The following is a 22,285-nucleotide window of genomic DNA, read 5'->3' as shown; positions in this document are numbered from 1 at the left end:
AAACTCTGTTTCAAACTTTGGGTCTACTCTAAAGAATATTTTTCTGATATAAGGCTTAAGCCCAACTCAAGCCCATATTCATATCATATTTAAATATAATATAAAAAAAGTCCGGTTTATTTTGGGTTCGTTTCGGTTTCATTTTCATTTCTAATAACGATTTGTCGGTGATAAGACAACCTTATCTAATTTACATTTGACAAATGATAGTTATCCATCATCATTATGGCAACGAATTACGTCAGGGGTGATCGAAATATGACGTCGTGAAGCTTTGACCGTAATGTAAACGAAATAAATATCTCTCACGTCAACGAAATTATAGCTTAATACAGCGGATTTGTCCAAAATCAGATGCGGTTTGACTTGGACTTTATCAAATATACGTGCGGGTTTATATAAATAACAACTTTTCTTCTCTCATTTTCAATTCATAATAAAAAGGTTTCCATAAAAAGAAAGAAAGCATCCTACACAATGTCATCACTTCTCTACATCTTCCTCTTCTTAACGGTGTTCATCAGCCACCTTGGAGCCACCACCGAAGCCACCGTCGAACCAGTAATCGACACAACAGGCAAACGTCTCCGATCGGGCATCAACTATAAGTACTACATCTTGCCTGTAGCTCGCGGCGGCGGCGGCGGAGGACTAACCATATCCAAATCCGAAAACACAACCTGTAAGAAAAGTGTTATCCAAGAAAATTATGAAGTCTCTCAAGGCCTACCGTTGAGTTTCTCACCAGCAGAAAAATCAAATACCATCGGTGTCTCAGCTGATCTGAACTTCAAATTCTCTGCAACTTCGATCTGGAAATTAGACTATTTCGACGAGGCGACTAACCAGTGGTACGTTTCAGCTTGCGGGGTTGCAGGGAATCCGGGTCAGAAAACGGTTAGTAACTGGTTCAAGATCGACAAATTTGAAGATGCTTACAAGATCGTGTTTTGTCCATCTGTCTGCAATATCTGCAAAGTCATGTGCAGAGACATCGGAGTGTTCGTCCAAGATGGAAAGAGAAAACTTGTTCTAAGCGATGTTCCACTAAAAGTTGTGTTCAAAAGAGCATAAACTTCCACAAAATTCACAATGTTTTGTTTTCTTTTTACAGCACCACTAATAATAACAAAATAAGGTTGGTTTTTCAATGCTTGTTTTCTGCGTCTTAAGCTATAAATCTTTTAGATACCATCACCACGGAAGAAAGGTCCATTGAAGAAGGAAGTGGAGAAAGTGCCTCCACTGTTGGGAAAGAGAGTGAGGAAACAAATGAGTCCCAAGATTAAACCCCAAGCGAACCTATCGTCTCCCAAAGGTGTAATCTCATCTTTCGCGGGAGTTTCTTCACCACCGCGGAAGAAAGTAGCGAAAAGACCCCAAGCCAAACACAAGACGCTTCCGCTGAGACCTCCAATACCAAGAAGGAGAGACGTTGCAAATGAGAGTATTGCAGCTGTGCTTCTTCCAAACATGGCTTGAGCGATTCGACCTCCTTCTAGTCTTCCACATGGTAACAAGTTCAGTGAAGTAACTACCATACCTGAGAAAACAAAAAATTTCCGATTTAGAAAAATCGTATAAGAAGATACTAACAACTAAAAACGAACAAAAGCTATGAAATTTACCCAAAAGACCAGCGAAAGCAAGCGGATCAACGGGAACTCCGACTCCTTCAACCGCGTTAGGCAACACATTGCCAAGATCATCCGCGTAAGGACCAATAACGAATTGGATAAAAGAAAGCAACGGGTTATTATCGAAGAACTGTGGTCTTATATACCTATATAGATTGTTTGAAAAAATAAAAAACCCATCAGAGACAAAAGTGCATAGAACAGTAACAAAGAAAAGAATCTTACTAAACGAATCCTTACAAAGCATTGTCTCCTCCATTGAAGCTACCATCAGATATAAACGCAGCAGCTGCAAGAAGAAGTGAAGTCAGGTACGCACTAGCAGTACGCGCCACTGGGATATCGAATAACGCCTTTTTATTAGGAAGCAATGACTCGTAGTTGTTCATAACTCCTAAACAACCAGTCCAATTCGATGGCACCAAAAACGATGGACTTAACTTGACCCCGTGTCGTGCAGCTGTTACTCTGGTTGCTATCTGAAAACAAACAACTAAGGTTTAGTTTACACTTAAACATCACAGCAAAAATGTAGACATAACACTATTGATATGCTTCAGAGTTTACCTCTGAGACGCCTAAAATGGAAAGGAACCCACCAAAGAGAGGAACTACATTAGCAATGTAGTCATCAATGGTGGCGTCCGGTTTGAGAAAGAAACCACTCATAAGAGCTATGGTTCCAAAGGTTGTAACACATAAACTGATTGCGGTAATATATCCCCAAGGAGTGCTTAATCTAATCGATTCATATTGAAGATCTATTTCCGCTTTTGGTTGCACCATACACACCTTTACAATCACAAAGAACAAAACAATTAAACAAATTTTTAGCCTTAATCCTGCGAACAAGAACATCAAAGTTGGAGACTTTTTTTGTGGCCTTGGTTTACCTGTTTTGTGATCTCATTGGACTTTTCTTCCATGAACCAGATGACAACATCACGCCCTGCCGCTTCGGATAGCTTAGCTTCAAGCTTAGGTGTGACCTCATCAATGGGTTTTCTCAGATTCCCAATGAAGATTCCTCCATCTCCAAACCGACGAACGTCCGTAGCGAAAAACGTATCGAAACCAAAACAGCTCTTTAACTGGTATACATCACAAACATTTTCAAGGCAATGCAATGTAACCAAACACACAGAAGAATCATGGCGTAAGATAAATGATATCAGTTACCTTGTTGAGATCAAGAGCTTTGAAAGTCTCTTCTGCTCTCTCAAGCCTTTCTTTCTCTCTAGTCAAACTATCACGAGCCAAGCTGTTGAATATTCCGATGATCGGATTCTCATTGTTGCTCTCTCTGTTCAGTTCTTTGAGCTTACGATCAGTTCTCGTCTTCTCAAGCTTTATCGCAGCTTCGATTGATGGATTCCCCATAAATTTCTTGAACTCCTCGTCCGTCTTCCAATCCATTTCTTGCTGCGCCGATTTCTTTTCATCTTCTTCACTGATTTCCGGAGAAGGCGGCGCATCGTTGTTCGCGTGGTCCTCCTTTTGCTCCTCCGCTATCGCCACCGGAGACGAAGCATCGTTCACAGATTCCCGAACTCGATCATCTTCCGATGAAAATCTCAACGGATTAATGCGTCTTGTAGTCTGATTCACCCCTGTTTTAGAAAATTTAGGAGATATGGGTTTGTAATGTCGACGAAGACGCGAATTGTGACAGGAATGGAGAGTAAAGGAAGACGAAGAGGGAGTTGAAGCAAAGAGGGAAGCCATGGATTACAAAATTTAAAAAGGATTGAGGTATGACGAAGAAGAGACATCTCTCAGGAGACGATATGTAAAGGAGAAAAAGGAAATGTCTGGAAATTTTGAGAAGAAACTCAAACAATACAGGTGGATTAGTTTTAAGAAGTAAAGTGCCAAAGATGCTTTGGAACAAGACAAATTGTGTCACATCAAATCCAATCCACAGTGAAGTAGAAGCAAAGAGAACCTGATTCAAAGATCGATTGGATAAAACCTTAAATAATTATCTGGGAAAACAAGAATCTGGTCGGAAACACTACAAAAAGATCGAGCGAACAGCTTTTTTATAAAGATATGTAAAAATTCAAGTGCGGTTTTGTTGTTGTTGTTGTGGTCTCTCGCTCTTTTCTCTCTAAGAAGAAGCAGCTACTTTCTCTTCCGCAGCAGCTTCGAATGTCTCTCCAACTACAAGATCTGGGACATCATCGTCATCATCTTCCTCTTGTATGGTTGCTGAGGCATTACCTTCACCAGGAGCTTGCTTCTGGAACTGCTCTGCAAGCTTCTTCAGGTTGTCCATGCTGTCTGGTCCTGAAACAGATCAAAGTAACATCATTTAAAGATCTTTGATTTGGGAAAGAATATAGAAGAGGTACCCAGTTATATGGTACATACCGAGTTGGCTGATAATCTGAGGAAGAATATCTTGCAATTCTACAGAAAAGAATCAAGTTTTACATTAATCAGAAAAATGCAATAAAGAAGAAATACATACGAGAATCGAGATGAAAAGATGCATACTTTTTGTCTGAGGCGAACCGCTAACCACCCATGTGTTTGCAGCAATTGAAGCTTGAACTGTTATATCAGAAAAAAGGAATCAAAAACTTAAATAAAAAAAAAGATTCCGAGTATGTATATAAGAAGAAAAAGAGGGTAAAACTCAGAACTTTACCCTTGGGGCTGATGAACTGAATAACAACATCATCCTTGAAGATGTTAACTTCTTCAATTGCTGGAATGGAATTAACTCCAATTCTTTTGAGGGTGCTTTGGAGCCTCTTGTCATCGGTTGTATTGGTCTTGTGCACAGCCTTCTTCTTTCTGCATTGAGAGATCAAATGGCATTCATACAACAAAAAACAAAAGAAAGTAAATGCTAAGGATCGAAAGAAAGCAGAATATTTACCTTCTGACTGTACCCTTTCCGCCAGTGCGGACAGTGTTAGCCATCTTCATCAACTTCTCCCGATTCATCTGTTTATAAAAATCCAAATCCAATAAGCCCACATATGCACTCATGAGATTCAATTAAAGCTCTTAAATTGCGAATATAACACTCACAAAAACTTTCCTTTTATACAAAAAATCAATGAGAAAAGAGTAGTGAATGAATCTTCTCTTGCATCACCGGAAAAATAATTACACAAGAAGTAGGGCAGAAAGCAAGAACAAATTTTGAACTCAGATGTGTTTGAAGACGAGCTAAAGGTGCTATGAGCTTAACCTAAGAATCGATTAGGCAGTACCTTTTCAATCAAACACACACAGAATTTGAAAAAGAATAAACATCGTCTTTAAAAATTCCAAAACCGACAAAACTGAGCTCAAATCCATAAAGAAGTGAAACAATTCGTTAAAAAATGGGATACTGTATCCCAAACCATTCCCAAAAACAAGAAAAGTCAGAGAACCCTTTAATACCGGAACAAGGAGCCACAGGAGAGAAAGGGACAGTGCAAGATATGGATTTACCTTGAGATTTGATAATTAGGGTTCTAATTTCTTCCGAGAGTGAAAAGCGATAAGAAGAAATCAAGAGAGAAGAAGAAGTGAGACGCGGGCGGCGCAGGAGGGTTTTGCCTCTTTAACTATATGCTATTCGGAGCCAACCTCGTCTGTTAATCCAACGGTTAATATCAATCATCAGCTCCATAAAAACAAGTCTCAATCTCTACCGTTAAATCGTGTATTCGAAAATAATGGCCCAATTTGTTTCCTTATTTTTAAAGCCCAATTCAATATAGCGAATTTATTGCGAAAATTGTCAACCAAAAAAAAAAAATTTAAATATTTGATATTCGACAGCTAAATTTTATCACACAATATCGCCCTTAACTCCATTTAATCATGCTGCTAAGCAATTTAACAACATGACTAATTTGGTCTAGTCAACAAATTATGTTATTTAAATAAAAAATCAACATAAATACAAGATTTAATTTATCTATAAACAGTAAGTATCGTTTTTAATGGCCAAAATTTGAACATTAATATTTTTTTTTGACAATTTTCCCTCATTTAATTCTTATCATTTCTCTTAGATTATCAGCTAACCAATTTTTTTACCATCGATAAACTTATCATGTTGATTACCCATTACCGCCTTCTATCACACTACATTTTGTATACGCCATCTTATAAACTTATGCAAAAACGATTTGTATTCAATTGATAAAATATTCTATTACAATGTATGTAGTGTATGCAGTGTATGTCACTTTAAATAAATGCACGATCTACCGTTATATCGTGCATTCATTGTCGGAATCAATGGCCCAATCAATTTTTCAAATTCTTAAAGCCTAAACTAAGATGGCAAAATTCAATTTTTTTTTGGCCTCGACTTCAACTTTATATTAACCCATAAATGAGAGAACATCATGTTTATCCTCATTGAAATAATACTGAACACAAACTGACATAATAGAATATAATTAAGGAACATAATTCAAAAAAGAAAGAGTTTCATTTGCTATTCTGTCATCTATTTATTGGCAAATTTCATATTTATCATTTTTCAGCTAACCAATGATCAAAATCGATAAATTTATTATGTTGATTACCATGCGGTGCATTTTGCGTACGCCATATTCTAAACTTAGGTCCATTGGAACTATTATGTTCAATTGGTAAAACATTCTAACGCCCATAGACTTATTATGTTCAATTGGTAAAACATTTTATCACAGGGAGTTTTGTGTATGTCACTTTAAATACGCTGATCCACTGTAAAGATTTGTTTAATTGATAAAGTCTAAGAGACTATTCCATTATTGATGATTTCAACATTAGTTATTACAATATAGTTTGCTTAACTTAATCGGTAGAAACATTTCTAAAAAAATTTGCTTGGTGTATGAATTTATGAATATAAAGTTATATTTGATAGATATATAGAAGACGAATTTAAAAACGCTGGTCCAGTGGAAATAGTTGTTTTATTGATAAAGTCGAAGAGGCTATTCAATTATTGATAATTCCAGCATTAGTTAGTTATTACAATATAGTTTGCCTAACTTGCGGGGTAAACACATTTATTAAAAAAAAAAAAAATACTTGCTCCGTGAATGAATTCAGGAAAACAAATAAAGTTACATTACATAGAAACATGAAACCAAAACCAAAATATAATTCGCGGTTAAATAACCGCAATTACCTGTATTATATTTATTTTACTGTTTCTTCTGCACAACATTCTCCAAATACCAATCATAAGTTTGGCGAAGACCATCTTTAATAGAGATCTTCGGTGTCCATCCCAGAGACGCGAGCTTCGAGCTATCCATCAGTTTCCTCGGTGTACCGTCTGGTTTAGTGCAATCCCAAACAAGCTTCCCTTTAAACCCAACGACTTCCTTCACCAACTCAGCCAACTCTTTGATCGTCACTTCCACACCACTCCCTACGTTAACATGCTCGAATCCGCTGTACTGATCCATCAAGAAAACGCAAGCATCAGCCAAATCATCGACGTGCAAGAACTCCCTCAACGGGCTTCCGCTTCCCCAGACCACAACTTCTTCAGAATCGTTGGCTTTAGCTTCATGGAACCTCCTCATGAGAGCAGGAAGCACATGAGAATTCTCCGGGTGGAAATTGTCGTTTGGACCGTAAAGATTCGTAGGCATACCGGAGATTGCATCCCACTTGTATTGAAGCCGGTAAGCTTGACACATCTTAACCCCTGCGATCTTAGCGATCGCGTACCATTCGTTTGTCGGTTCGAGCGGACCGGTGAGAAGAGCAGATTCGGGTATTGGCTGAGGTGCGAATTTGGGGTAGATGCAAGAGGAGCCGAGGAAGAGGAGTTTCTTCACGCCGTGTGTGTAAGCAGAGTGGATCACATTGGTTTGGATTTGGAGATTGACACCAATAAAATCAGCTGGGTATGTGTTGTTGGCATGAATCCCACCCACTTTAGCTGCAGCGAGGATTACGTAAACCGGTTTCTCTGTAGCAAAGAAGGATTCGACATCGGATTGGCTAGTGAGGTCAAGCTCCGAATGCGTTCTAAGGACGAGATTGGCGAAACCCGATTCCTGGAGCTTGCGGACAATGGCGGATCCGACCAATCCCCTGTGGCCAGCGACAAAGATCTTGGCGGATTTCTCTGACATAAAGGAACCTGACTTCATCTCTGCATAGAGTGTTACGAGAAAGTAAAGACCAAAAATTTTAAATTTCCACGAAAATCTCTAAATGAATCCACAATCATGTTCTCTAGCAGCTTCCGAACGAAAAATGTATACATCTGAAACCTCATCTTTAGATAAACTTAGATATAAAATTCGGAGATTGACGTACCAGATCCTGTGGCGTCCGCCATTTTCGAATCTGATTGTTCAGAAATTTTTCAGGAGCATAAAAGGTCTCTGCAACAAGGTGAGAGATATAGAGAAAAGGGATTTTGACTTATATCTATCAGTTTTCGAAGTCAACGAACATAAGCGTAGAATTGTAGCTAAATGTTACTTTCCTCGGAGAACGTAAGGTGGATGAGATCTGAAACTCCGCCGGCGATCTGAATCGGTGTCGGCCACTTTTTTTTTTTGGTTCAGTTGATCGAATGTATCAATCCTAGCCCATGGGCCTTAAACAAGTCATTCTACGGTATTGCACTGTGAACCAGGACCAAATCCCCGGTTGGTAGCTATTCATTTGATTCAATCAAATTGTTATGAAGGGTGAAAGGGAGTGTCCTAAGAAATAAACAAAGGAAATGGAAAACTTTTTTCAGGTTTGGCTTTGACATAAGTCACATCAAAAAAAAAAATAATAAGAAAAAGGCAACAAATTGTCACGAAGCTCCACTAACCCGGGATCATGGTTTAATTTTGGTGTATTAATTGGTCATATAACAGAACATAGTCCTCAAAGCCATGGATTTTAAATATCGGCGGCGGGGAAATGACTAATTAACCTGCTTTGGTCCCTGGTCTGAGAAGCTTAACCTTCCTCTTTGAGTCCACACTCAACTAAAATCACAATTATCTTGCATTTACATTATAAAAAAAAAAAAAATCATATGTTGCATCATCTGCTTGTTCTTCAATCTAGTAAATATATATCAAATCAACAAACATAATATATCGAGAGCAATAGCAATAATAGAAAATTTTAGGACTAAGGATTAATTAGCGATGAGTATGATGGAGACTGCAATGGTATTAGATTTCATAAAGTTTATGAACTGAACGCCAATAAATGCATCCAAGAACAATAGCATTTGTATCTAATGAGTAAGCTTTGTGTTGTATATTAACTAGAGGTGTCAAATTGGGCTTTGACCTGCGAGTTCGGCCCAAGTAAAACCGTAGCGGTGCGGGCTTGGACACCATAAAATTTGTCTAAATAAAAAGCGGGTTTTGCGGTCCAAACCCGCGTGGACGTTGGGCTTTTGCGGGTCGGGTCAAAGCGGATCCGCGGGTTTGCGGGCCAACCCGCAAAATTTGATGTTTTCTTGTAAACTTCGAAAAGTGAAGTATTTTGTCATTTTTGATTAATAGATTTCGAAGTAGTAGTTTCATAGAGTGAATCGAAGCCTAGTGGAATCATACTTCAGCTATTGGACTTTGTGATAGCTTCATTTCAATGAGATCAAAAAATCATTAAACTAGTATATGTTTTATATTCGATTCGATTCAGATTCTGTGATTGGATTTTTGAATTTGAGAGAAAATCTGGTCATTGTCTTCAGCTAAAAACAAGTAATTTTTTTAGAGTTTTAATTAATTTCAGTTTAGTGTCATAAGTTTGCTTGTTTTTTGTTGGTTTTGCTCATCGACTATATCACGGACGTGGTTTTATTTTGTCTGCAGCGATGCAAAGGTAATTTAGAATCGCTTAAATCTTGAATTGACAATAAATAGTTTTGCTTGAAAATCACATTTGTTTGTACGCTAGACTAACAAATAAGCTTTGTTCATATTTTTTATTATTTATTTTATATGTGAATGTCTTGTTGCTTGTATCTTGATGGTTATTTAGCTTAAATTACCAATTTTTATGTGTATCATTATTTGTAATTCATTTATTTGCTTTTCAAAACTAAGTGTCTATTTTTACCGTTAAATTGATTTTTCAAATCTTATGGTATCCTAGGGTTAGGAGTTTTGTATAAGAGGTTTATCGAATTCATTTGTTTGTTCATCGAATTTACTTAGACAAGAATTTTCTTTAGTTTTGTTTCTTATGCATATTGTAATTCAGTTACGAGGAAAATTTTATTCTCCTCTAGCAAATTTTCTGGTACTATAAATCTAAATGTCATAAAAACTTTAAGATGAAGAAGAAAGTATGAATCCGCAGGCCAGCCCGCAAAACCGCAGAATATAGGCGGGTCGGGCTTAGACACATCAATATGGGACCGCAGCTTATGATGGGCCAATCCGCCAGACCCGGAAAAAAATTAAACCCGCATCAGATCGGGCTATTTGGACGCGGGTTGGCCCGTTTGACATCTCTAATATTAACAATGCCGATCCATATGATATGATCGATTCAATTTAATCTAGATCTAACATTCATAATTAGAACAAAACCCTGAAAATATATTGACTTAAAAAATATGGAAGAAGTTCAGTGCTAAAAAAAGAGATTAACGGCGATAGAATGACAATATATGGAAGAAATTTAGCCAAGAAAAGAGTAACATTACAGCTGTAATAATAAAAATATAGAAACAAAACAGAAGTCAATGCCCGAACCATACATGAAGAGCATTTGTTGCATGGTGCGCTCTTGACTCCCACTAAATAAATGTTACCTTTCGAAAAACAAAAAAAAAAAAAAAAAAAAAACAGCAAAAAGATAGAGTGAAGAGAGGAGACAGATACACAGAAGAATAATGACTCCTTACACTCTTTGCAGGCATTGAAGGCAAAAATAAGTACTACCTAAAATAACTTTTCACTTCCCTGATCATTGAAGACAACCCCAGAAATCAGATGGGAAAAATGAGCTAATTAATGGCGTCTTCAAGCAGTTGAAGGACAGTTCAAGGTGGTTTTAATTTGCTGGACAGTGGTGCTGATGAGATTATTAACTGTTTCCATTGACTCCACATTCAATTTCGCTGACTGCAAACTACTCACCATTATCTGAAAACCAACCGTTATCAATGAACCTCCTCCTCCTTCAACTTTGTGCTCTGCGAGCTGGTTATTCCTGGTTCCGTCTGGTGAAACGGCGAAACCCGAGGGTAGAATGGGAACATAAGATGTGTCTTGACCGCTCATTGCCATGTTCAGTGCTGGTAGATCCACCGGAGTGTAGACCACAAGCGAGCCTGATGAGTCTACGCAGCTTTCTTGTAGAATCAGCATGTTGTTTTGTGATGAAGATGCATTGAATCCCTAATGAGAAAAAAAAAGTGAAAAACATCAAACAGAAGAATCAAGAATCAAATAATCTGTATAAGTTTAGTAGCTTACGCGGAGAACCGAAATGCAGTTTCCAGGGTGTGAGCCGTTTGCGATATGAGCAACTTCTTGAACAGAATTTCCATTCGAAAGAACGTCCCACTATAAAACCAAAATGTAAAGAAACATTTTTTAAAAAAAAAACAAGAAAAATATTACACAAAGATGATGTCAAGTACCTGTGGCCGAGTTCTTTCATCTTTGAGGAAATTGAAGACGTTTTGTGGAGAAATTGGGAGCCAGAAACTAGTGGCTGCACATAGAACCATTCCATTTGGTTCATGCTGACTCTTATACGAGGTCACACGGATTCCAAACTCGTCCAACCCGGAAATAACCGTTGAGCGATTGTTGTTAGATGTGCCAACGCTCAAGCAAAAGTTGCTTACCATTCTTTGAGATAGTCTCATTATACTTCTCTTCCCTTCCAGAGATGGAATCACTGAAATTGTTTTTTTGTTCTTTTCAAATGGGTTACTTGAAAGCTTATTAAGCTGGTTGATTAAGATTTTAAAACCTTTATAATTTTACCTCCTTTGAGATCGCGGGAAGATGTTGCGGGTTCTAGTAGAGTCTTGAATCTCTCGCACATTCTTTGGAGAGTAGCGATCCAACGTTCAGCTCCAAAAGCTAATCCTTGACGGACATTATCTTTAAACATCTCGTGAACCGGTTCTTGCTCCTCCGTATCAACATGTTCGACCCAAATAACCTGTATATTTGTATATTCAAAGATAATCAGTCAAATGATTCCAGATGCTGATAAAGTGAAACAAACAGAACAACAGTTACACACCTTGGAATAGCCATTGGACATGTCTTGAATCAAGCAACCAGAAGGATACCGATACGACCGAGAATGAGATATAAACTGAGGGAACTCATAGGAGACATTTACAATTGCCCAAGTTCCATGTTGTATTTGCTGACAATATCTTAGCCCGCAGAACTCACGCGTCGGTACCAATGGGGAAAGCACTTGAAGCTCTTCAAGCATCTATCACAAGCCAAAACAGAGTCAATCACAAGTTTCACACACACACACACACACACAAAGATATAAACTTTAGTGTTTTTGTTTTTACCAAATGCAATGCATCTGCACGGTTTCCGCGCAAGCTGGATGAAATCACTGCAAGGGTTTTAGATGTTGCAACAATTGAGGGAAAAAGCTCTGCAGATTTGACCTGCAAATTAATGAAAACCCCACACACATGAGAAAAACCACAAACCCAAATAGTGTAAGAAACTTATATTTGGGCTAGTTACTCACCGAGTCCATGAGCATATCAACAAGGGTCATAGCATTAGTGAAAACAACGCCAGAAAATCTAGATGCTTCCTTTCGAAGGTTATGGTTCTTTCCTCCACGGCTACTTGATCTTGAGAATATATTCTCATAGCTTTCGAGATTGAGAATTTCTCTGCATCCATCGGTTTTGATCCATAGAGGCTCATTTGTTTGTGTGAGCCTAAGCAATTCTTCCATAGCGGTCACAGCGATGCTGGTCATAAGAGACTTATCTATGTCTGATAAAACCAAGTTTGGCTGAGATGGTAAATTAGGAACAGTAGCCATTGAAGAACAACTTCCTGGAAGAAGATCAAAATCAAGCGAAGGACCACTATGGAATAACTCTGATGGCGAAATGTGCATCGGATTTAGTATTGGTGGGAGATGAGCAAGAGGTCCTATGAATTTAGCTGCAATGCTTGAAACCCTTTCAAGCTGCCAAAAACAAACATCAAAATGTTAATGAAAGTTTAAACTCTAAAAATCACCAACAATGCCATCAAAAGGGGAAAAAAGAAAGAATGTAAAACCTCTTGTCTTAGCTGTGCATTTTCGATTCGAAGCTTCTGTTCATCAAAGTAAGAGTCTTCATTAACAGGAGAATCACCACAGTTAGGGCAAATGGCGTGTTTTATAGCTTCTCTAATCGCAATGTTTTCGCAACGAATCTTATCATTCTCTTCCTTGAGTGCACAGTTATCAGCTCTCTCGTGTTGTGCCTACAACAAGAAACCATAGAGACGCAAAATAAGAGATCTTTTGATGGGAGACGAAACGAGAAAGAGAGAAAGTTAAAAGTTAAAAACCTTCTTTTGTGTTCTTCTGTTCTGAAACCAAAACTTGATCTGTCTTGGAGCTAAACCCAATTCTCTGCTAAGTTGCAACCTCTGTTTCTCATCTGGATGTTGACACTCATTGAAAGTTCTGCCAACAAAAACCAAAACACATCAGAGAACAGAACACAACAGAACATAAAAAAAAAGCGAGAAAACAATGAGCAAAAAAGGATTATACGATTCGAGGCGTTGGATCTGGTGAGGTGTGTGGCGGTGAAATCGCTTCTTCTTCTTCCTCTTGTCCATTTCAGAACTGTCGTGATTTTGGCTGTCGCCGAGAAACTCCATCTTCATTCAAAGTAATGTGTAGACAAAGAAACAGTAACAAAACCTTTTTTCCTCTACCCTTTTAACCAAACCACAAAACTTGCTCACTCTGGACCATCACACAACTGTCGCCATTAACGCACCCCAGAAAGAAAAAAAAAAAGTTACCAACTTTGAAAAAAAAAAGGATCAAAAGATCTCTATCTCTAGAGCATAGTCGTGAGAGAGAGAGAGAGAGAGAGAGAGAGGGATAAAAGAGAAGAAAAGAAATGAAACGGCAGAGAATCAGGTGAAAGATAATGAAAGGGAGGAGAAAAGGCTAGATTTGGGATACGATACAGTTTTAAAGCAAAGAAGAATCTCACGCAATAAGCCAATAAAATCCCCAAAAAATTCAAATCAAATTCATAGCCCGTAATTATGTCTCTTCTCGCTCTACAGTAAATTGATCTCTCGGCCTTTCATCTCAAACCTATCATAAGCCGCCATTAGTGCGCCTTTTACATTCATTACAACAGATTCCAAAATTACTCTCTCTCTCTCTCTCTCTCTCTCTCTCTTCTTACCTGTCTCCCTAGAGAAATCGCGTAGCTGATACTGATGGGTTTTTAATGGCGTTTGACAGAGGCAGAAGAGAGAGAGGTTATGGGTTTTAAATTCTCTTGCTTCTTTCTGCATTACTGCCAAGTACTCTCTCTCACCATCTTCGAGGGAGAGAGAGATGCCTGAAACCAACCTTCCCCTCTTTCTCTCTACACTTTCATTTAAATGTGCCGGAGAGAATAGTTCCGATAAACTTTTATGGTTGAAAAGTCGTCGGCGAATTTAAAAAACTGGAGACTTTATCCACTTTCTCAGTGTCGTGTAATGACAAAATCTAACTTTTCTTTTGGACTTTGCTGACCTCATCTTCTCCTCCTTTTCTTCCTTTCCTTTTTTAAAAATTTTTTTAGTCAAACACAGTTAAAAATATCAAACCCATGAGTGAAAAACTCGAAGACAAGTAGACAACTAAAAAAACTTGAGGGAATATTCTTTATTACTGTCATACATTGGGCATAGTGAATAAACTTGCTTAATGTTAGCAATAGGGATTAGCAATAATATACATCTTCTTTCTTCTTCAATTGAATGCCTGAAGCGATCTGATCAACCAGAAAAACAAAAGAAAGGATCTCTTTTTTTTTAATCTGTTTTCATTCGCTCCATTCCGTTAGTTCCTCTCTTCGTTTGCGTTTAGTTGTTGTTGGAGCCTCATACCAATCTCCTACTCTCAAGGCATTTGACATAGCCATCACTGCTTCTTCAATTGCTTCTCTCTCCTCTGGATGTAGATCCTCCAGTGACAACGTCGAAGCCACCTCGTCAAATTGGAGTATTGCAGCTTGCTACAAAATAAACAACAAATGGTATAAAAGGTGCAACTCGAGGTGATTTTTTAATGCATTAAATTAACCAAAGACGATCCATTTTACCACGTTCATTATATCAGCTTCGAGGCTTGTATCTCTGTGAAGCTTTGGGACAGTAATGCTATTGAACCACTGCATATATTCATTCTCATCACCATTGCCTCCTTCACTCTCCACTATGTTTTCCCTTCGTCTCATCCATTCGTCGTCTGCTGTGTTCATGTCTTCCGCTAAGTCATCGTCGTGGGTTTTCTCATTTTTTCTGGGAGGAACTTCTCCGGGGATTACTTGGCACAGACCAAACTGCTTCATGCATCTATCTGGGAAGTGCCATTCTACTACTTTTGGACCAATCAATTTTGTTCTTGACCTACCTAGTAGTAGATTATCTTTGAAACTTTGTGGCACAATGTCAAGATCTCCTTCGAAGGGGCACCAACTAACCTAAAGAGAGTTCGGGTAGTAACAAAATTTCATTAGGGATTCAAAACCAAGGAACGTTTTTAAGAATGCAATGATATAAACTCTTACATTTGATGGATCTAGATCGTCAAGTGCCTTGCGATACTTAAATAAGTCATTCTTTGATCGACTCTGTTGCCTTCCTTTCCACAAAAGTGCAAGGGGAAATTGACGGGTGCTTCTCTTTGGCCGGTCAATGTTGAGGTGGAAGTAACTCCAACACTGAAGAAGATAGTAGCCACAATTAGTTTTTTTCTAAAAAAACTTCTCAAGCGTAAAGAAACAACAGAGAACATGAAGCTCTTAATAAAGATAATTAAAAAGAATTGCAGACAAAGGGAAACAAACCTGCAAGAGTGTCAAGCATCCACCAATGATACTCTGAGACCGTTGAGAGGCATTACCAATTTGCCTATACAAGAAAGCTAGCGCCGCAGCACCCCAAGCGTGTTCTCCAGCTTTCTCAAAATCCTCAAAGAGAATAAGGAAATCGACGGATATCTTACTTGGATCCGTAGTTGCAAAAATTGTGCTCCCAATAAGGTATATAAGATAAGCACGCGTGTGATACTCTATCTCCTTCGCCTTAGCTCCCTTTGGACACTCTGCAAAATTCTCCTTCAGCCATTTCGCAGTGACTCTGTTACCGCTCAATTCACCTTTTGGTAGTTTCCCCAAAAGTCTCTGGCATACTTGAGAAGGGTCTTCATCTTTTTCCTTCACACCAACCACAGGCTTCCCATCAACAGGAAGACCAAGAATCAACGATACCTCATCGAGAGTGATTGTCATTTCGCCGCAGGGGAAGTGAAACGTGTTGGTTTCTCTTCTCCATCTCTCGACGAGTGCAGAGATGAGAGAATTGTTCAAACTGATTGATCCTATTAGCCTAAACCAGCCAAAACCTGCTTTGTCTACCAATTCTATCTGCTCCTTTGTGAGCTTCCAGTGATGAAGCAATGACGTTCGTTCTTGGCATCTAAGCACACCTCTCTCCTGCAAAGACAAACCAATTCCCGAGTTGTTCGATTAAGACAAAGACAATCCAGATGGAGAATGGAACAGCGATTATTACTACCTGTCCGGTCAAAATAGCAGAAGACACGTGCTTATCTTGCTCGTAAAGGACGGGCATGGTCAGCAATATATGTGGTTTCACCTGTATCATCAGTGATAATGGCATTCAAATTAAGGTTTCTTTGTCAAGTGCGATCAAATCGACACAATGATTCCATAAATGGGTTCCATTTATCTAAACATCAATCACTTTTAGGTTTCCTCATCTAAGACTTCACGAGATTATATCGAGATTAATCTAGGTATAGCGATACATAACAGTAGAAAGAGGGAACAATTAGGGTTCGTCAATCTCTTTAAACTTAAAAATTGGCACAAACCAGAACTACCAGTAGAACAAAGAATATATATAATCAACAACACGAAAAGCTTACGATTCAGAAACGAAAACAGACGAGAAAGATAGATGTAGGTTGCTTCGGAGTAATTTGAGACGGTGAGATATCGCAGCGCAGAGTGTGAAGAATCTGCTGGATTGGGCAAAAATTAAATCTTCAAAATCGTCACTTTATTTTAACATTTTTTACAAATTCATTAATTTTTTTTTTTTAAGAAAACTCATTTTAACTTAAAATTAATACTAGTTTGGTTAAACAGAATTGGTAACGATATTTTAACGGAAAATTCACATTGCAACAAAATGACATTTTTTATACTTTAAAATAACATTTTTTATGATGAAATGGAGAGGGTAAAAGTTATGAATTGCAAAATTTACAGCCAAAAACAGCCAAAAGTGGAAGATATCTGCATCATCTTCTCCATATTCTGCTTTATTCCAGAACTTTCTTTTCAGTTTCTCTGATGCTTCAGCTCCAAGTTTAAGGGTTTTAACACCCTTCTCTTACAATTTGCTTTTGCATACACTTTAGGTACTCTTGAAGTATTGACAATATTGGAAATGGCAGAAATGATACTTTATTGCAGAAATATTTTGTTACATTAACATACAAAGATCTCTTCCTTGTAAATTGACCCAAACCCAATTTGTTAAGTGTTTTTTTTCTTTCTCACAAACAACAGAGATCAGATCATAGAAACCGGTCGCGTAAATTCTATAACCATACCACAATTTTGCAGGCAGCCATTGGAAACCACTGATTCTTTTGCTCTATAAGGTTAACGCATCTCTATCTTCGATTGCTGGTTTGAAGCGTTTTGAGCATCTTCAGACTACGGAAGCTTCAACGAGAGGAAGTTGATACTCATCCGGTTTCAATGCCAAAGCGAAATCAGGAAGTGTTGGTGCCGTCTCCATGATTCTGTTAATCAGAAAGCATTCACAGATCAAGAAAAACAAATTCAGCATTATATGTTGTTGCAAAAAGAAAAGAAACACTCACTTTTCATAAGAGTATAGATCACGGTTTATCCTGACTTTACTCGAAGTATCTTTCGGGATTTTCTCTGTTAGATACTTCATTGTCCCAAAAAGCGGTGGTGTCCTGCAGAAAGAAAAATGAAATCTTTAAACAACTTCTTATCTGTGACCAAATTAGCTCAGAATAAAACCGACTACAATATAAAGAAATTTACCTTGAAGTAGGTGAAGAGGCGTTGAATGCTTCGGATGCTTTCTTACTTTCTTTGAAACATTCATCTGCAGCTTGTAAAGCAGCAACTGCCATGCCATGTGATTTCTCTGTGTTTCCTTCATCAAGAATCAAACCGTGATAGTAGTAAGCCGCAGCCTGATCCAAAAGATTCCAGAATATGACAAGACATTAGACAAGTGGACCTTAATTGCCTATCGCATTTAAGCTCATGTCTCCTTTAAAAGCTTCATTGTTCTTAATAATGATGGGTTTATATAAGCGAAATCCGAAGCTACGTATCTCATAGAGACGGAGAATCTTTACAAGGAAAGGCAGACCAAAATGCAGCCATAGCTCAGGACAATAATTGAAAAGGACCAGACCAATCTACATATGATAGGAGTAAAGAGAGGAAAAGAGCAAGAAAATTCAGCGCCAAACAGTACCTTAGCTTCAACATACTTCCACTTAACAAAGAGTCTATGCTTTTCTCCCCAACCATTTGCTAATGGAAGATTCATTAAATTATCTTGTGCCTGTTACAGTGGACCACCGGCAACAAAATGGAAGCATTAACAAAAACTTTCAGATGTTTCCAAACAAGTGAGAGTCACTAATTAATCTATAAACCAGTCTCAATGACAAACAAATTGAATATACCTGCTGCCAATATTTCACCATTTCACATGAAAGTCTTCGTTTTACTGCAAGAGTGGCCTTTGAGCTATCAATCGCCATGCCAAGTTGGATATCAACACCCTAAAATTAGCACTTGTAAGATGTTAAATCCTAGAAGAGAGAACGAAACCACATGAATCCATCAACATACTCAGAGCTATAGAAAAATGCCATGGGATAACTTAACCATATCCATTCAAAGAGAGTTTTAACCTGGCCTAGTGCTTGCAAGCAAAGAGCTCGTAGAACTCCTTCCGCTAGGTCGACCGGTAAACTTCTCCTGCAGAAAAAGAAAGCAATGATTGTGCCATTAGGCTCACTTCAGGATTATCAACACGTAGAGTGAACGACATAAAAAACTTTGCCATCTAAAAACCTTTGCTCAGCAGAAAACTGAGGGAGAACATGCTTAACGGCACAGTCAAGATATCCAGCTGCCTTTAAGAAGATATCAATCGAAGCTCGTCTGTTTTCTATAATGAAAAGAGACAACCAAATTGTTAAGTTTGAGGGACCTTACCATCACATAGTAATGTATGCGTATTCTCCTCTCAAGCAACTGAAATAGATGAGTCTCGAAGAAGCCTAACCTTCTGATACTTTTGGATGGTTGTGGCCATCAGTAGAACCTCTAGGAAGAAGCAGTAAATTGGCTTGTGACATTTGTAGCATTGCCATTAGATGCAAAACAGACAAAACTTCATACCAAACGTTTGACATTGCTGTTTCCTGGTTAGAAGTAAATATGTAAGAGTCAGTATACATTTTAATTGGGTAAACCTGAAGACAAATTGCTCTGATTGCTACTGCACCTCTTCCTCATCCTCTTGATTTACCCAATTAAAATGTACTTTAAACTGTAGATGGCTACCTAAGGAACAATACAAATACTGCAGGGTCAGAATAAATCTCCGAAATTAAGCAGATCTTTTTCTATAAAACACATAACGGATTATTACCATCTTTAGTTAATCCCAAAAGAACAGGTAGATAGTCTACCAAGGCTTGATGGAGATCTGAGAGCGTTGAACCTCCTGCCAAGAAAAAAGAAAAATCCTTCACGAGTTCTAAACAGTAGAAAGCAGAGAAGAGATAGAAACACACAAAGATCTTCTCAGACATATATACCATGTTGTGTCTTTCTCCTAGTTCTCGTTATTGTCGGTCCTTCTTGATTAGCCATCACTACTATACGCGTTCTTAAAGCTGTCAAGCGTTCCACTAGAGTCTTTGGCAATTGATCACCAAGTGACTGCGAAAACTCCACGGGCCTCGGTATCCTTAAACCGGGTACATATACTGAAACCTCACCGATGCTTGTTGGCTTTCTTCTGTTCCCACCAGAATCTTTCGGCGTCGATGCAAAGCATCCCATTTTTAACAGAGCTTAAAAGAAATCTACAAACCCAAAAGACAATTCTAGACTGTAAGGTAAGTGCCAAATTTTGATAAAGGTTTCACAAGGAATCTTATGAGAAACAATCTATGACGATCGTTTGATCAAAGCTAGAAGAAGAGAGGAGAATGATTCCACAACAAAGATGCAATAAGGAGAAACTTGGTAAAAATTAATGTCCAACCGAAAACAGCTCAAGTCCTTCCTCCTCCACTAGATTCATAAGGATAAAGTTAAAACCAGCTCACGAGCTATCTGCCATTACTGTACCATCTTCATTATTCATCGTGAATAGAAATCTACACGAATCTTCACAATAATCTACTTTAAGACCAAGGTCCAAGCAGAAAAAAACAAGCAAATGACGCAAGTAAGAGGTTGAATTTCTCACCTTGACCTTTATCAGATTATTGACTATTAGCTATCTAACACAATTGGTTTCTGCAAGAGGAGCAAAAAAAAAAAAGCATGGAAGTCACGGATAAAGCATGAAACTTGAAGCATTTCGTATTACATAATTTCTCCACTATGAAGGATTCTGAAAACAAAACGAAATCCCGGAAACTGGTAAGAAAAAACATATACCCATTAGAAAAACGAGGATTTTTCAATGCTGCGAAGAAGCAACTTGACTTGAAAAGAGAAGACTTTGAGTAAAGGGTCACCAAGAATTATGCTAAAAAAAGAAATTGTAAGGAGGAATAATGGAAAGGGATGCCTTATCGAAGCCCAAAAGTAAAAAGGAAAAACCTTAAGCGACATTTTCGCCAGACGGAAAGAAAAAGAAAAAAAAAAAGACAGTAGACTACCGAATCGGACTGACAGGATTTCTGATTTTTGAATTCGAATTAAACCATCAACTATTAAGATAGAACCCTACTTTAGGATTGAATCGTTCGAAAGTCGGCAAAAAATGGAAACAAACTGAATCAACAATGAATCTCAAAAAAAACATTTTAATTAGTAAATTTTACCAACGAACCGAAGAACCGCTCCTTTATATTGCTGAACTGAAAGGAGAGAGATTTTCACTGATTCTTAATTTTAAGAATCCCATGAGAGTTTTTTTTATTGTTGAAGTCGAAGAGAATGTTTCTTTTAAAAGAATGATACAGAGAAGGAAGATGAAGAAGAAGCAGAGGAAAATTATTAGAAGGGATAAATTTCAACGCGAGGAGAAAATAATGCTCTCGCTAGTACCTCACTAGTCAGTATATCTAACTACCAACTAACAAACAAAATAGAAATATGTATATATATAAGAAAATTTCTCGTTTCTCTACATTTTTTGTTAATGGAAAAATTTTCGTGACTTCAAAATATATTATCTACACATTCGTCCAATAATTAATTTGAATTTGAATTTGAATTTATTTATTTATTCGAGTTATAGTAACTAACATGAACAATTTACAGTAATTTGTCCATCATGTATAATGAGTTAACCATATGCTAAAATTATATATGAGTTCAATCATGATGCAACAAATTAATTCGTTTCATTGGTAGCATGCTTCTTTGGTGTTAAATATGATAATGGATATGCTTAAACTGACATTACGGATAACTTATACCATATCTTAAATCTTAAAGCAAAATTATGATTAGTATTAATCCGTTTTACATGTAAATATTAAAATGTAAATGACATATGTATAATGCCTAGTGGATGGGGTAATGATAAATGATATGAAATATTTGACGTGCTCGCATCATTAGCTGGCCATTGGCCTCATTCTCGTCTTGATGTAGATTTGCTCTCAAAGACAGCTTTACATTCTATTTTTCTACATTACAAAACATCGATCTCTTGTGCTATTCATATTTCAAAGACATTTCTAATATAATACTTACAATTTTATATTATTATATCAGATACAAATTTATAGTACTAATTCAGTAAATTGATCATGACATAAACCATATAAAATGTTGTTAGATATTTAAGTAGCGCGTTAGATTGAAATATCTAAGTATACAATGATTATGCTGAATAGTTCACCCAACATTAATTTTCTTAGCATCCATGGCATTACTGAATTTCGTCCACAATCATTCATTTTAACTTTACAAAAATATCTAAAATGCATGTCGTTGTTAACATTTCTTAAGAAAAAATATTGGATTTGAATCTAATAACGTGGATGGTTGTAGTAATTAGTAAAACACTAGTATATGTTATGAAAGGGCTAAAAGACAATCATCGTAGATCTTTGTTGTTGTTACAAAATAGAATAATAATTAATTAGCGAGGGACAAAATCCTCACCGGCCTTAAAAACGTTATAAGG

At 37.5% G+C, this 22,285-nt stretch overlaps 7 protein-coding genes across 15 annotated transcripts; 1 reads left to right on the top strand and 6 right to left on the bottom strand.

The window, feature by feature from the left end:
• The first annotated feature begins 409 nt into the window (after positions 1 to 409).
• LOC18993115 (kunitz trypsin inhibitor 2) lies at positions 410 to 1,151 on the top strand. The gene has a single exon (XM_006416597.2). It carries the CDS (start codon positions 478 to 480, stop codon positions 1,072 to 1,074), a length of 597 nt encoding a protein of 198 aa, XP_006416660.1. The 5' UTR covers positions 410 to 477; the 3' UTR covers positions 1,075 to 1,151.
• LOC18993114 (probable zinc metallopeptidase EGY3, chloroplastic) lies at positions 1,028 to 3,463 on the bottom strand. The gene is made up of 6 exons (XM_006416596.2): positions 2,817 to 3,463; positions 2,531 to 2,728; positions 2,205 to 2,429; positions 1,878 to 2,116; positions 1,629 to 1,783; positions 1,028 to 1,543 (listed from the first exon to the last, which is right to left on the bottom strand). Exons 1-6 carry the CDS (start codon positions 3,360 to 3,362, stop codon positions 1,185 to 1,187), a joined length of 1,722 nt encoding a protein of 573 aa, XP_006416659.1. The 5' UTR covers positions 3,363 to 3,463; the 3' UTR covers positions 1,028 to 1,184.
• A 120-nt stretch (positions 3,464 to 3,583) lies between these two features.
• On the bottom strand, positions 3,584 to 5,244 carry LOC18993113 (nascent polypeptide-associated complex subunit beta). The gene is made up of 6 exons (XM_006416595.2): positions 5,091 to 5,244; positions 4,525 to 4,592; positions 4,291 to 4,439; positions 4,137 to 4,193; positions 4,011 to 4,049; positions 3,584 to 3,926 (listed from the first exon to the last, which is right to left on the bottom strand). Exons 2-6 carry the CDS (start codon positions 4,590 to 4,592, stop codon positions 3,748 to 3,750), a joined length of 492 nt encoding a protein of 163 aa, XP_006416658.1. The 5' UTR covers positions 5,091 to 5,244; the 3' UTR covers positions 3,584 to 3,747.
• A 1,317-nt stretch (positions 5,245 to 6,561) lies between these two features.
• On the bottom strand, positions 6,562 to 8,250 carry LOC18993112 (putative GDP-L-fucose synthase 2). Its single transcript, XM_006416594.2, has 2 exons — positions 7,923 to 8,250; positions 6,562 to 7,755 (listed from the first exon to the last, which is right to left on the bottom strand). Exons 1-2 carry the CDS (start codon positions 7,942 to 7,944, stop codon positions 6,791 to 6,793), a joined length of 987 nt encoding a protein of 328 aa, XP_006416657.1. The 5' UTR covers positions 7,945 to 8,250; the 3' UTR covers positions 6,562 to 6,790.
• A 2,001-nt stretch (positions 8,251 to 10,251) lies between these two features.
• On the bottom strand, positions 10,252 to 13,680 carry LOC18993111 (homeobox-leucine zipper protein HDG12). Its single transcript, XM_006416593.2, has 10 exons — positions 13,347 to 13,680; positions 13,139 to 13,256; positions 12,863 to 13,051; positions 12,312 to 12,767; positions 12,124 to 12,225; positions 11,835 to 12,035; positions 11,570 to 11,750; positions 11,218 to 11,480; positions 11,051 to 11,140; positions 10,252 to 10,972 (listed from the first exon to the last, which is right to left on the bottom strand). Exons 1-10 carry the CDS (start codon positions 13,460 to 13,462, stop codon positions 10,595 to 10,597), a joined length of 2,094 nt encoding a protein of 697 aa, XP_006416656.2. The 5' UTR covers positions 13,463 to 13,680; the 3' UTR covers positions 10,252 to 10,594.
• Positions 13,681 to 14,461: 781 nt separating this feature from the next.
• Positions 14,462 to 16,866, bottom strand: LOC18993110 (protein MAINTENANCE OF MERISTEMS). Its single transcript, XM_006416592.2, has 6 exons — positions 16,761 to 16,866; positions 16,388 to 16,468; positions 15,658 to 16,305; positions 15,379 to 15,531; positions 14,911 to 15,291; positions 14,462 to 14,823 (listed from the first exon to the last, which is right to left on the bottom strand). The coding sequence occupies exons 2-6, from the start codon at positions 16,442 to 16,444 to the stop codon at positions 14,632 to 14,634; spliced, it is 1,431 nt and encodes a 476-aa protein (XP_006416655.1). The 5' UTR covers positions 16,445 to 16,468; positions 16,761 to 16,866; the 3' UTR covers positions 14,462 to 14,631.
• A 425-nt stretch (positions 16,867 to 17,291) lies between these two features.
• LOC18993109 lies at positions 17,292 to 21,177 on the bottom strand. Of its 9 annotated transcripts, none has more exons than XM_024152764.1 (14): positions 20,970 to 21,177; positions 20,387 to 20,436; positions 20,180 to 20,304; positions 19,728 to 19,997; positions 19,559 to 19,633; positions 19,412 to 19,470; positions 19,190 to 19,328; positions 18,976 to 19,072; positions 18,813 to 18,879; positions 18,582 to 18,680; positions 18,368 to 18,457; positions 17,923 to 18,077; positions 17,730 to 17,831; positions 17,292 to 17,648 (listed from the first exon to the last, which is right to left on the bottom strand). In XM_024152764.1, exons 4-14 carry the CDS (start codon positions 19,972 to 19,974, stop codon positions 17,555 to 17,557), a joined length of 1,224 nt encoding a protein of 407 aa, XP_024008532.1. In that variant the 5' UTR covers positions 19,975 to 19,997; positions 20,180 to 20,304; positions 20,387 to 20,436; positions 20,970 to 21,177; the 3' UTR covers positions 17,292 to 17,554. The 9 variants fall into 9 exon arrangements, 7 of the variants coding, with proteins under 7 accessions (XP_024008532.1, XP_024008533.1, XP_024008530.1 ...); XM_024152765.1 differs by having other exon boundaries at positions 20,180 to 20,294; XR_002898038.1 differs by having other exon boundaries at positions 17,923 to 18,239; positions 19,728 to 20,304.
• Between the last annotated feature and the right edge of the window lie 1,108 nt (positions 21,178 to 22,285).

This window comes from Eutrema salsugineum, unplaced genomic scaffold, assembly GCF_000478725.1.
Source record: "Eutrema salsugineum unplaced genomic scaffold, Eutsalg1_0 scaffold_5, whole genome shotgun sequence".
NCBI lineage: Eukaryota > Viridiplantae > Streptophyta > Magnoliopsida > Brassicales > Brassicaceae > Eutrema > Eutrema salsugineum.
Note: the sequence above shows the minus strand (reverse complement) of the source record. Positions and strands in the feature narration are given on the sequence as shown.